Source organism: Cryptosporidium muris, genomic scaffold (genome assembly GCF_000006515.1).
Source record: "Cryptosporidium muris RN66 scf_1106632353999 genomic scaffold, whole genome shotgun sequence".
Classification (NCBI taxonomy): Eukaryota; Apicomplexa; class Conoidasida; order Eucoccidiorida; family Cryptosporidiidae; genus Cryptosporidium; species Cryptosporidium muris.
This window is the reverse complement of record NW_002196571.1, coordinates 482,248-494,746: the sequence shown is the minus strand read 5'-3', so window position 1 is coordinate 494,746 and position 12,499 is coordinate 482,248. Positions and strand designations below refer to the sequence as shown.

Genomic DNA, 12,499 nt, shown 5'->3' with positions numbered 1-12,499 from the left:
AGCAATTAGAATTAGTAGAATTTAGAGAACTAGACTTAATACAATTATAGACATAAGTGAAACATAAAGTAGCTAAAGACAATATTTTGACAATGACTAATGTAATGTATGGATAGCTATAATGATAAGCATAAGCTGTAAAGATGTAAAATGTAATTGTAGTGATTTTACAAATTAGCTATTATCCAACAAAAAAAGAATCTATTAAGAGATCTTCATCCCAAGCACTTCGTTTAAGCCATGTATTGCCTACATTGTTAATATCCACTTCATTTGTATTATTGTTATCACTAGAATTATGCCAGCAGCAGGAATCTTCTACCACAGGAGATACACATGTGTAGCTAGTTTCAGTTGTTGATATATTAGAGAAATGATCAGTATATGGACTTGAATGATATGAGGATGTATTATTTGGAGGCCTAACAGATGAACCTATATTAATCTTCAATTTATTAGTAGCGTGTGTTTTTCCTGTTGGGCTTAGTGGAACCTCATCATCTACTAATGAATTATCAGTTCCATTATTTTTATTCTCACACATATGTGATTCTGAAATATCATCATTATTTTGAACCATAGGAGAATTAGGTTCATTTGCAGTATAATGAAGCATTAATGGATCTAATACAGGATGAGTTAACAATTGGTGATCATTAAAATCGTGTATAGTGGTTTCTCTAACAGATATATCTGAGTTACTACCATGATTAACATTTTGAAATACACTTCCAGACTTGCTATTATCAGGAGTATTCCTTCCATTATCAATTTTGTAATCTTCATGATTGGAACCATCTTTAATGTTATAACGAACAAAGTTATTACATCCAATAATAGATGGATGTAATATAGAATGCTCAGATATTTTTTCATTTTGAGGAGAAATGTTCGTACTATTGGCATAAGATGAAGATAATGTAGAACTATTAGTAATATTTGCTTTATTCTGGCATATTGATTGTGAAATATTGCTGTAATCACTACTAGAATTTAACTTGACAAGTTCATTTGCTCTATTTAGTATATCTTCATCAACACGTAGTCCCCCCATTGACCTAATAGCCATTTCTGAAACTAAACCAGATGTTACTATCCTACCTTCATTAGTGCTACTAACTCTTCTTCTTTTAGATACTCTTGTACTACTTTGATTGCTAGTATCTAAATTTCCAGCAATATTATTGGATGTAATCTTATTATTAAGTTGACTATTTTGACTTAAGTTACCCCTTGAAACCCTTTTACTACTATTAGAGTTAGGAGTAATGACTGTATTCGAACTATTAACACCAGATATATTAGTACAAGTATTTGGATGAGAGTACAGGTACCGTAATCTCCATTCCTCAGCCAATCTCTTAGCTTCATAGAAACCATATTTATTAACTGAAAATGACTTTTGCTGTCTATTCTTAGATGGACCATATACTGCTCTCCATTCACCTTTCTGAAAATGGTAGTATACCTGTTGTACGTGAGTAAAATAATCTGTCTCTGGTACACCTGGTATTAGTTTCGCGTCAACAGGGATCTGAGATCTAAAACGCACTATTGTACCTGGAATTAAAGTACTAACCACTGGGGTTGAATTTGATGTCGTTGACTGACCTAAACAAGATGGTGTACCCATACTATTAACTCCACTTTCAACACTGTTCCTTACACTTCCATTAGTTATCTTATAATCCTTGCGTACCCTTTCATTTGAAGGACTCATAGTCCTAGAACATACAACAGATGAAGAGCTACATCTTACTGAGTTCGTTATACTCAATCTATTAGCAAGACCAACAGAATTAACATTATATTTTAAATCAGCGGCTTTTTGGGAATGTGAGGTACTAACTTGGCTTAATTCACCTTTGATAAGATCATTCCCAATACTAACTGGGGTAGTTGATGCTGTAGTAGAAATAGAGCATCTAGAATTAGGTGTAGTAAACTTTATTACACCAGAATGAGGTCCAATATCTAGACTATTATCATTATTAGTGCAATTGGCCAGACCGCCATTAATACCCTTCCTCGTATCTGTACTAGATGAATCATTATTGATTGATGCAGTTAGATTACTTGTGAAACTCATATCACCAATACGAGCATCTGAAATATGCTTTAAAGACTTAATAATATACTCAATATTTGCCAATAGATCTCTTACACGATTGGGATAATATTTATCAACTTCATCATCAAATAAGCTTGTATTTTGTATATCATGACTACTTTTATCACCAATATTAATAGAAAATTCCCTAAACCATCTATACAAACTTGATAGCACACAAATAACAGCTCTTAAGTCATCTCCAATATAGCAATTATAATCAAAAGAGAATACACTAGAATAGTGCTGCTGCTGTTCATGGTTCTTTATGTTTCCCTTATTCTCTTGGATACTAATTGATGGAATCCTTGAATATAAATATATTGGGATAGGAATCACTCCTCTAGGTGATGCACCATATCCCTCTGCAGATTTCGTATTGTTTCTTAGAGTTAAAATGAAACTAGGAGACTTTGTATTTAGCTTAAAGTTAGCTAAGCCAAGATCCAACAGATCTGGTCTACATGAAACCAGCAGTTTCGTCTTTGTATTACTCTGAAATTCCACTAATTCTCTAATATCCTGTTCTGATAAATATGGATTTAAAATGAATATATGAGATGCTTCAATATAATCCATCACTTGTTTAATGTTACAGGTAAAATTATTATATTGGCCACTGCAAAATAATCTCAAATTATCTTTAAACTGACCATTCTTCAAATTAGATAATATATAGGCTGCTACATAACAAGCTGTTTCTCCATATAAAAGTAAACTTCCACGAGGCAATTCCTGCAATTTATCCAAATATGGAAGAGTTACTCTAGAACACACCTTTTGATTCACACTTAATTGGTCATCCTGCAAAAGTAATGATGAATAATTTGATATTATTGTATGACCATTAGAATTATTATCGCTATACTTGTGAATTAAATAAATTAACGATGGAGTTATTGAATGAATATCAACAATATCCTGATAGGTCGACTTGTCAAGGTGACATTCACTGTACAAATATCGTACCAAATCATCAACCTCACCTTGATTTACTACTGTCATCCTATAAAGATAATACAATTTATCCCTAGCGTTATTGATATAATAGCGTTATTACTCTTTTACAAACAATTAATTATATAAAGATAATTAATTATTGTTCCATATATTTTGTCATTGAGGATATTCCCCAACTTCTATATATAATTTATACTTTTTTTACCCTGTTCAATTGATTAAAAAAAATTCCAACCTTAGTATGTAAAATTAATCCTTTGCTTATAAACCTGGTTGGTTATATTAATTATACAAAAGTACTTCAATATTATTTCTTTATATTCACCTTTAAACCTTTTTATTATATTTTAGTTGTTTGCATAGGTAACTATTGTAATCGATATATGTCAAGTATCAAATTGTCGAGTAGACGACCTTCATCATGTATTGTGTATGTGTGAGGAGTTCATATAGCCAATTTACCCCCCTCGAAATTTAATAGCAATCGTATAAATTTACTATAGGATATATATGTAATATACGTATATCCAAATCTATACTAGTGCCACATTAGTACCCTATATATAGTTAAATAGCATACCATAATATTAATTAATAATAAATTAACCGGGAAATTCACATGTTGTAGTTCTCTATTTATTGCTAAATATCTCATTATATCCAGCATAGGTATACATAATAGCTACGTATAATTATTTTCTATACCGCTTTTGACTTACCCATTCATGGTAGTACTATTTTATAACTTTTTCCAGTATTATGCCTCTACAATTTATGTGGATAGCTATATAGGTGATCTAATACTACCATAATTTATTTATCGTTAGCATAGTACTTTTTTAACAAATTTTGTAGGTAGAAGTATTAATTATTTTATATTTATAGTAAACATGCTGCATGCATATTTTAGTTTTTTAATATCTTATAACCTATTACAAAAATTAGAAATAGTACCGGTCCGTGGGTATCCAGGCGGGTCTACTATTGAAAGGGCTACTTCTTAACAGTAGGTTATTTTCTTTTAAAAAAGGTCTATTTTCTTTAAATTAAGAAATTAAAGGTTAATTTTACCTCTTTGACTTTGTTAACTATCTTTGGAGTCTTTGTTATATTTAATATTTCGCTATTTTAAGAAATTTATAGCTCTAGAGTTCTTATATATATGTCGTTTTATAAGAAGTAATTATTGAAAGGTAGACAAGATATTGAGAACCTTTATCAATTATATGAGCTTTAAGAATATTATGGGACTTTTGACATAACATAAATTTACGAAGTGATTTATTTTACCTATTTACATTCTTATAAGGTTTTACCCGCTTTAAACCGTTTCTATATTTGCATCATAACAATAGTCAAAATACGAATTATAAGCTTAGAATAATAAAGAAATAAAATCATCTGATTTATAATAATCTCTTATTTAAAAGGAACCTCTTTTTATATATGAAGAGTAATAAACAAAGTAATGAGGATGAAAAGAATTATATTAGGGCAATTCGGATCTCAAAGATCCATAATCTCAAAAATCGCCTAACCTCAGAGCTTACAAATAGTCAAATAAGTATTACAATGGAGGATATCTTGAATATTAGTGCAACAAATGAAATTGATGATGAAGAAGATTCAGAATATTATAAGAAGTTTATGGAATCTATTAAAGCAACTAATAGTAATTCTAGTTCAAATACTGCAGATATTTCGACAAATATTAACAATAATATATCCAATAAATCTACTACTGAGTCCTCTTTACAAGAAAGTGATCTAGATTCAAATGAGAGTGAATATATTGATGATACAAGCAATTATGATACTAACTACGAAGCCATATTAACATCTCTGGAGACACGAAGAAGATTACCAGAGATCGATCATAGTTCCATAGATTATCCACTAATTATTAAGTGTATCTATAGAGAGGTTGATGAGTTACGAAAACTCAAGAGTCATGAAGTAAATCATATTAGATTAATTCATAATGGAATACATGCTAAGAAATTGAAAAGTAGACAAAATATACAATCCAAAACATCTGAAGTTGAAAATACGGATATACCGAAACCTATACTTAAGTTCTCACAATGTGGCCTACCATCAGGTATAAATAAGTATCTACAATCCAAAGATATTATTAAACCTTTTCCAATACAAATGCAAAGTATACCTATACTTATGAGTGGTAAAGATATGATTGGGATAGCTGAAACTGGTAGTGGAAAGACTCTGGCCTATGTATTACCACTTATTCGTCATGTTATAATTCAAAAAAGCAATAATTATCCCTTTAACAAAATGGAGAGGAGTAATACAACTATTAACACCAATATTCACTATGTAACTGCTCTAATTATAGTCCCGACTAGAGAATTGGCATTACAAGTATATAAACAGACTAAAATATTATCTAATATTGTTAAATTAAATTCAACTGTTATATGTGGAGGTTTTAGTATAAGTAATCAACTCAATAAACTTAGATCTGGATGTGACATTGTCGTTTGCACTCCTGGAAGATTCATTGATATTATTTCACTAAATTATAAGAGAGTGTCAGTATTCCAATATATATCCTATATTGTCATTGATGAAGGTGATAGACTACTAGATATGGGATTTGCTCCACAACTTACAAATATACTTAGTATTATTAGACCAGATAGACAATGTTGTATTTTTTCTGCTACATTTCCTCCAGTTGTAGAGCAACTTGTTAACAATTTACTTACAAATCCTATCCAAGTAATTGTTGGACAAAAAGGACAACTTACAAGTAATGTTAAACAGCATATTGAATTATGGAAAGATGATCAAGAAAAATTTTATAGACTTCTCCAATTATTAGGAGAATGGTCAGAATTTGGATTAATTGTTATTTTCTGTAATAGACAAGTTGAAGTTGATGAATTATATGCCCAATTACTTCCATATGGTTATAAATGTTTTACTTTACATAGTGGGCAAGATAATAATGATAGACATTCAAATCTTATGCAATTCTCTAAGTCAAATAAAGTTGAAATTAGTTCTGGAAATAATATTTTGATTGCTACATCAATATTCTCACGTGGCTTACATATTGACAATATCCTTGTAGTTATTAATTATGGTCCACCGCATCATATTGAGGATTATATACATCGTGTTGGACGTACAGGACGTGCTGGAAAATTTGGTACTTCCTTCACATTATTACTCTCTAGTGAAATTTCTCAATGTTTTGATCTTATTGAGTTAACCCAAAAATATGATAATGATATTGTAATTATTGATCAAAAGGTTATAGATAGTTATAATAATGAAAAAATAAAATTTTGTTTTGAAAGATCTGAACAAACCAGAAATAAGAGGAATCGTAAAAGTAATTTTGGATTTGGTGGTAAGGGATACAAATTTTCTAAAGATGAGAAAACATCTTTACAATTACTTAAAGATGATACTAAAAAAATCCTTGGACTTGTACCTGAAAATAATCTTGAATATGAACCAATTAATGAATTTGATAATGAGATTCATTATGATGCACTTAATAATAATAGGCAAACCACTACTACTAATGTTGACTCTAACCTTGAACTTACACAATCATTATCCTTATTTTCAAATAACACTGAGTACTATCAAAATATACCAATTAATACTAAGGATACTACTCAACAAGTTTCAGTAACAAATAAAACTAATGATGCAGAAAAGGCACTTCTACAAGCAATTAGTGCTGCCAGACTTATTGATATTTCAAAATCAGTAAGCAATTCGTCAAATATAAATAGTATCAATGGTACTAGTTCTGGAACTATTATAAATGATTCAATTAATTCCCATCATTTACTTAGTGGTCGTATTGTTGATACATTTGAAATTAATGATTATCCTAGTTATATTAGACAAAGAATTGTACATAAAGATATACTGAAATGTGTTAATGAGAATTGTGGTGTTGTTTGCCAAGTTAAGGGTGTTTATATACCCCCTTCAACTACCAACACTAATAATTCACTCAATATTCTTTCAATAAATAATAATAATAACTTGTCACTAATAAATTCTTCAAACAGTTCTAGTATATTAGCGAATCAATCAGTACTAAGACTTGGAGAAAATAGAAAACTCTATGTAGAGATCAATGGTCCAAATCATATCAAAGTACAAAAGGCAATACATGAATTTAATGTAATTATTAACATGCTGAAAAAACAGCATCAACAATTAAATAATAAAATGAATCATTACAATATTGGTAAATATTCATTATCTAATAGACTTAACAGATAACTAGACTGCTACTTAAGTATAATTATATTTTATAACTTATTGATAAAATAAATGTATACATATCTTGATGAATATACTATTTTAATTTATTATTTCTAACTATACTAATTCGTATATTTTTATCTTGATTTTTTATATTTAATATTTTAGTATTAAAACTTAACTACTTTGGTTATAGTAGGAGTCAATTTCTTAAAACTGAGATTATCTTAATTATTATAAATATTAAAGCAACTTATATACTTTAAATTTAGTAGATAAATTATTTTCTTTATAAATGAGTTTATATTATGTTTAACATTTTATAAAATTAAACAAGATTTAAATATGTTTGTTCCAATTGATAAATTTTAAGTCTAAATAATAACATATTATAATGTAATTATCTATGCATTGTAAATATTCAAAATGTAATTTATATAATAATTCATAGAAAATAAACTGATACATTGTACTCATTAAAAGCGAAATTATTACATTGTCTATTATTATTGTAATTTACCTATCATTTTTATTCATTATTAAAATAGGAAAAATATCAGAGGTTGTGAAATTAGTATCCAACTAATATAGTGAATGATTATATATAAGAAAATATATAAATTGAGTATCAAAATTATTCATACAAATCTATACTATTTTAAATTTTTAGTATTCATCTTCAAATCTATTCAATTAATCAAACATCATACTCTATAATTAATTAAATATGTACACATCTGTTTAATAAATAACCCATATTTAATATAATACTAATGGTAATAATTCAATTTTCCTTCCAATTATGTATATTTCATATACTGAATTAATTTACTAATTGAATTGACAGTTATAATTATTGATATTTTTAATATTAAAAATAGCTGTTTTTTATATTAGTATAGAAAATTGAAATTAATTCCAATATTTTCAGTATTGTTACTATACTGCAATCTTTTTCTATTGAGTCAATTTAAGAAGAATTTTATTTAGCATTTCATTACAAGAAAATACTTAGTTATTGGCTTTATTACGAAGGCTATTTAAATAGTTGAAATATTCTAATTATATACAACCTGCTCCATTCAAGCTAAATATTTGTAGAATTTCCAAGTTTATTATAGAAATATAAATACCTTTTAAAAATCACATCTTCATTATATTGTAAATCTTTGTGTAATAGTAATAGATATCTCACTTGTAAAATATTTATTGTAGCTAGTATCCATTTCTAAAACAAATTAATATTTTCTGACACCTTTACAATTATATTTATCAATTCATAATTTTAAGATTCAAGTATTCTTTTAATATCTTCTTTAAGACTACTTTTTTCTTAATTTAAAGATAAACTTCTTTGTGGCTGTCCTTCATAGCTTATTATTTATTAAGGATATACCATATAAAGAGGAGTTAAAAAAAAAAAAAGAATCAAAATAAAATTAAGGTTTAAATGATTTTAATTAATTTTCCTAATTTCTTTTTTTTGATTTATTAATTGGAATTTTCCAAAGTATTATCGTTAGTTTCTTTACAAAATTTTTGATTTACCATAGCCATGGAAATTTCATTGATGCCACAGTTGAATTTGATATTTGTCATAAAATATAGTAGCTATAATAATATAATATAAAATATTATAAAATCTCTTTTATTTTATTTACTTATTTTAGTATTTTTAATAATAGAATAATTACTTGGTCTAAAAATATTGCATATATATATATATATATATATATGTCATATTTTAATAGAAATATATCTACTACATATTATTTGTTCGGTTAACTTTATTTGAGTATTTTGTATATAACACTATAAAACTTTTCTTTTTATCTTCTGCTACATAAGGATCTATTTATTACTGAGTTTTCAAATAACATATGTAGCGCTAAAAGTTCTTGTGAGTTACCAAGCCTCAAGTCAATAAAATATATAGTAGAAGGCTCCAGTTTTAAAATAAAAAACTTTATTACTATTCATTTTTCTTTTAAAAAAAGAAGAAACTCAGTACTAATTTTTTTTTTTATAAATTCAACTCTTTTAACATCTCTTTTTCAATTAAGTTACCTTTAATAATTTAATTATTTTAACTACAGTACCCCCAAATTCTTTATAATTTATTACTATCTTGTAATTTTGTAATTATTGTAATGTCATCAAATCCAGTGTCTAGTCTATATGGTGATATAAAAGACATCAAAATTAATCACAAAAAAAAGAGCGGAAATTATGAAGGTAAATTGCCAAATGCGATTGAAGGAGAAGTTGTAACTAGATTTCCACCAGAGCCTTCAGGTTACTTACATATTGGCCATGCAAAAGCTGCATTATTAAATTTTTATTATTCACAAAAATATAAAGGCAAAATGCTATTGAGGTTTGATGATACAAATCCTGCGTTGGAAAATGAAGAATTTCAAAATAGTATAATGGAAGATCTGAAGGTGCTAAATGTCTCATTTTACAGTTTATCATTTACATCTGATTATTTTGACGAGATAATGAATTATTGCGAAGAAATGATTAAAATGGGCAAAGCTTATGCTGATAATACCCCAGTTGAAGTTATGAGAGAAGAGCGAGGTAAAGGTATTGAAAGCCAGAACCGTAATAACACTGTTGAAGAGAATTTAAAATTGTGGGATGAAATGATAAGTGGATCAGAAGATGGTTTGAAATGTTGTATTAGGGCAAAGATTGATATGTCTTGCAAGAATAAATGCATGAGAGACCCAGTACTTTATCGTTGTATATTGTTACCACACCATCGTACTGGAACTAAATATAAAGTTTATCCAACTTATGACTTTGCTTGTCCAATTGTTGATAGTATTGAAGGTGTAACTCATGCACTACGTACGAATGAATATTCCGATAGGATTGAACAATATCAATGGGTAATTAAAGCCTTAGATCTTCGTCCTGTCAATATTTATGAATTTTCAAGATTAAATTTTGTATATACTATATTGTCAAAAAGGAAATTATCATGGATCGTTAATAGTGGGCTTGTAGATGGGTGGGATGACCCAAGATTTCCAACTGTTAGAGGTATTTTAAGGAGAGGTCTTACTCCACAAGCTTTACTGAAATTTGTTATTGAACAGGGTCCATCAAAAAATTCCAATCTTATGGAATGGGACAAATTATGGACTATTAATAAACAAATTATAGATCCAATTATTCCAAGATTCTTTTGTGTTGGCCAAGATGCCGTAGTTTTTAATCTTTCAAATGGTCCAGAATTACCAGTTATAAACGAAAGAGATTTACATCAAAAAAATAAAGATCTTGGAAAAGGACCAATAACTATGTATAAGTCCATATTAGTTGATAGAGATGATGCTTCGCTTTTTACTGATAATGAGGAAATAACTCTTATGAAGTGGGGTAATGCCATAGTTACTAATCTCAATAATTTAAACTCATCTTTAGGTAAAATTGATGGAAAATTAAATCTGCAAGGTGATTTCCGCTCAACAAAAAAAAAGATACATTGGTTAGCAAATCTACCCACTAATCTTGTAAAATGTATTTTAAGAGAATTTGACCATCTTATTATTAAGAAAAAACCAGAAGATGGCGATAATATTGAGGATCTTGTAAATAGAAATTCAATGTTTGAGACACATGCTTATTGTGATCCACTTGTTAAGAATCTAAAACTAGGTGACAAACTTCAATTAGAAAGGAGGGGTTACTTTATTATTGACAAGCCATTTGATGTAAACAAACCAGATAAAGCAATTATTCTTATAAAAATTCCCGATGGAAGATCAAAGCCATCATCAAATATAAGTACAAAGGTTAATTCACAAAAATGAACCAAAGGAGCTTAACTCATCTTATGTTTAATAGATCTCCAGTTTTATCAATTATTTAAATTTATCTTCTATCACCATTATTAACACGATTAGATATTTCTTGCCACATTAAGTCATATTCACTTTCATTTTTATTGATATCATGAGTATTACATAATTTTGTTTCACTTTCTAGTTCTAAATTACAAAGATCATCTATATTCCGGATTATGCCTGCAAAATTAGGATGAACATTGCGAGTGCTTGTATTGACTAACCAATCATAGGGTTGAGACCATTGTTTAACTATGTTCTCTTGAGTTACTTCTTTGTTGGTTTCAGTATCATGATTCAAATCATGTTCAGAGAATGAAATTGATTTATTTCCATTAGATGATAAATCACTGATTGTTTTTTCATAAGTAGTCTCTAGACCTTGAAAAGTTTCATAGCTATCTTGAATACATAAATGTCTATTTGACTCTCCATTTTCTACACAAGTTATTCTATATTTTTTTTTAAAGTCCATATTAGATAATATTTTTCTTGGATTCCTAAATATTCCACTAGACTTGCTTCTCATTATTTCTTGTATTGATTCACGTACTTTTTCAGGTGACCTAATTTCATTAGAACCATGTGAAAATGGACAGTAATACCTGTTACAGTTTGGGTATAGTGAACATTCCTTTGTTTTGTACATTAGTGGATGATATAGTTGCTCTTCTTTTGAGTGTGCAAATGTGCAATGTTTACCCTTTTTACAACGGCGTATCAAATTCATCTTTTCATTATTTTTTACAAAAGATATTTCAGGACATAGTTTTGGACAATAATAATGATCATCTGGATTTCTTCTTTGCCATGTCAAACAATGACTAAATGGGCATCTATCTGAATCTTGACAATTACCCTGAAGATGAGCTTCACATACTACAATTCTAAATACATAGAGTTCATAAATTGACATTAAATAGTGGTTTGAATAGTCTTTATTTGTTGTTTCACTTAATTTTAAGTCATCAGGATTATTCTTACACACACTTAAAAGTGGATTATTTGATGTATGTTTGTTTGGAACTACCACTTCTGGAAAATATATTCTTTTTGAACTATCTCGCATGACTGATCTACAGTTATTGCGATCATTTACCATCATACTTACTATCCAAAATTCATTTCTCACAATAAAAAGAAGAAAATCGAAGAATCAAGTTACTTTGTAAATATGACGTGGCACCTAATGAAACTCCGCATGCATGCATTACATGTGGCAATGCAAAGGCTGTAAAATACGTAATTATTCCTTATATTTAATGCTACTAAGTATTAATAAAAATTCAAATATTAAGAAGTAATACTAAATAGA

The 12,499-nt window shown here is 28.2% G+C and overlaps 4 protein-coding genes across 4 annotated transcripts, besides 12 other annotated features; 2 read left to right on the top strand and 2 right to left on the bottom strand.

Annotated features, from left to right (window-relative positions):
• Window positions 1-181: 181 nt before the first annotated feature.
• On the bottom strand, window positions 182-3,115 carry CMU_024720 (AP2 domain-containing protein; the record flags this gene model as incomplete). Its single annotated transcript, XM_002139779.1, has 1 exon — window positions 182-3,115. The coding sequence occupies one exon, from the start codon at window positions 3,113-3,115 to the stop codon at window positions 182-184; it is 2,934 nt and encodes a 977-aa protein (XP_002139815.1).
• Window positions 3,116-3,182: 67 nt separating this feature from the next.
• Window positions 3,183-3,211: a sequence feature (AT_rich).
• A 440-nt stretch (window positions 3,212-3,651) lies between these two features.
• Window positions 3,652-3,676: a sequence feature (AT_rich).
• A 256-nt stretch (window positions 3,677-3,932) lies between these two features.
• Window positions 3,933-3,954: a sequence feature (AT_rich).
• Window positions 3,955-4,516: 562 nt separating this feature from the next.
• CMU_024710 (DEAD/DEAH box helicase family protein) lies at window positions 4,517-7,345 on the top strand (the record flags this gene model as incomplete). The annotated part of the gene is made up of 1 exon (XM_002139778.1): window positions 4,517-7,345. One exon carries the CDS (start codon window positions 4,517-4,519, stop codon window positions 7,343-7,345), a length of 2,829 nt encoding a protein of 942 aa, XP_002139814.1.
• A 17-nt stretch (window positions 7,346-7,362) lies between these two features.
• Window positions 7,363-7,503: a sequence feature (AT_rich).
• Window positions 7,504-7,554: 51 nt separating this feature from the next.
• Window positions 7,555-7,660: a sequence feature (AT_rich).
• Window positions 7,661-8,174: 514 nt separating this feature from the next.
• Window positions 8,175-8,207: a sequence feature (AT_rich).
• A 530-nt stretch (window positions 8,208-8,737) lies between these two features.
• Window positions 8,738-8,824: a sequence feature (AT_rich).
• Window positions 8,825-8,939: 115 nt separating this feature from the next.
• Window positions 8,940-9,020: a sequence feature (AT_rich).
• A 19-nt stretch (window positions 9,021-9,039) lies between these two features.
• Window positions 9,040-9,063: a microsatellite.
• A 275-nt stretch (window positions 9,064-9,338) lies between these two features.
• Window positions 9,339-9,359: a sequence feature (AT_rich).
• Window positions 9,360-9,395: 36 nt separating this feature from the next.
• Window positions 9,396-9,417: a sequence feature (AT_rich).
• A 60-nt stretch (window positions 9,418-9,477) lies between these two features.
• On the top strand, window positions 9,478-11,151 carry CMU_024700 (glutamyl-tRNA synthetase family protein; the record flags this gene model as incomplete). Its single annotated transcript, XM_002139777.1, has 1 exon — window positions 9,478-11,151. One exon carries the CDS (start codon window positions 9,478-9,480, stop codon window positions 11,149-11,151), a length of 1,674 nt encoding a protein of 557 aa, XP_002139813.1.
• Window positions 11,152-11,212: 61 nt separating this feature from the next.
• Window positions 11,213-12,286, bottom strand: CMU_024690 (zinc finger, CCCH type domain-containing protein; the record flags this gene model as incomplete). Its single annotated transcript, XM_002139776.1, has 1 exon — window positions 11,213-12,286. The coding sequence occupies one exon, from the start codon at window positions 12,284-12,286 to the stop codon at window positions 11,213-11,215; it is 1,074 nt and encodes a 357-aa protein (XP_002139812.1).
• Window positions 12,287-12,457: 171 nt separating this feature from the next.
• Window positions 12,458-12,499: part of a sequence feature (AT_rich) that runs on past the window's edge.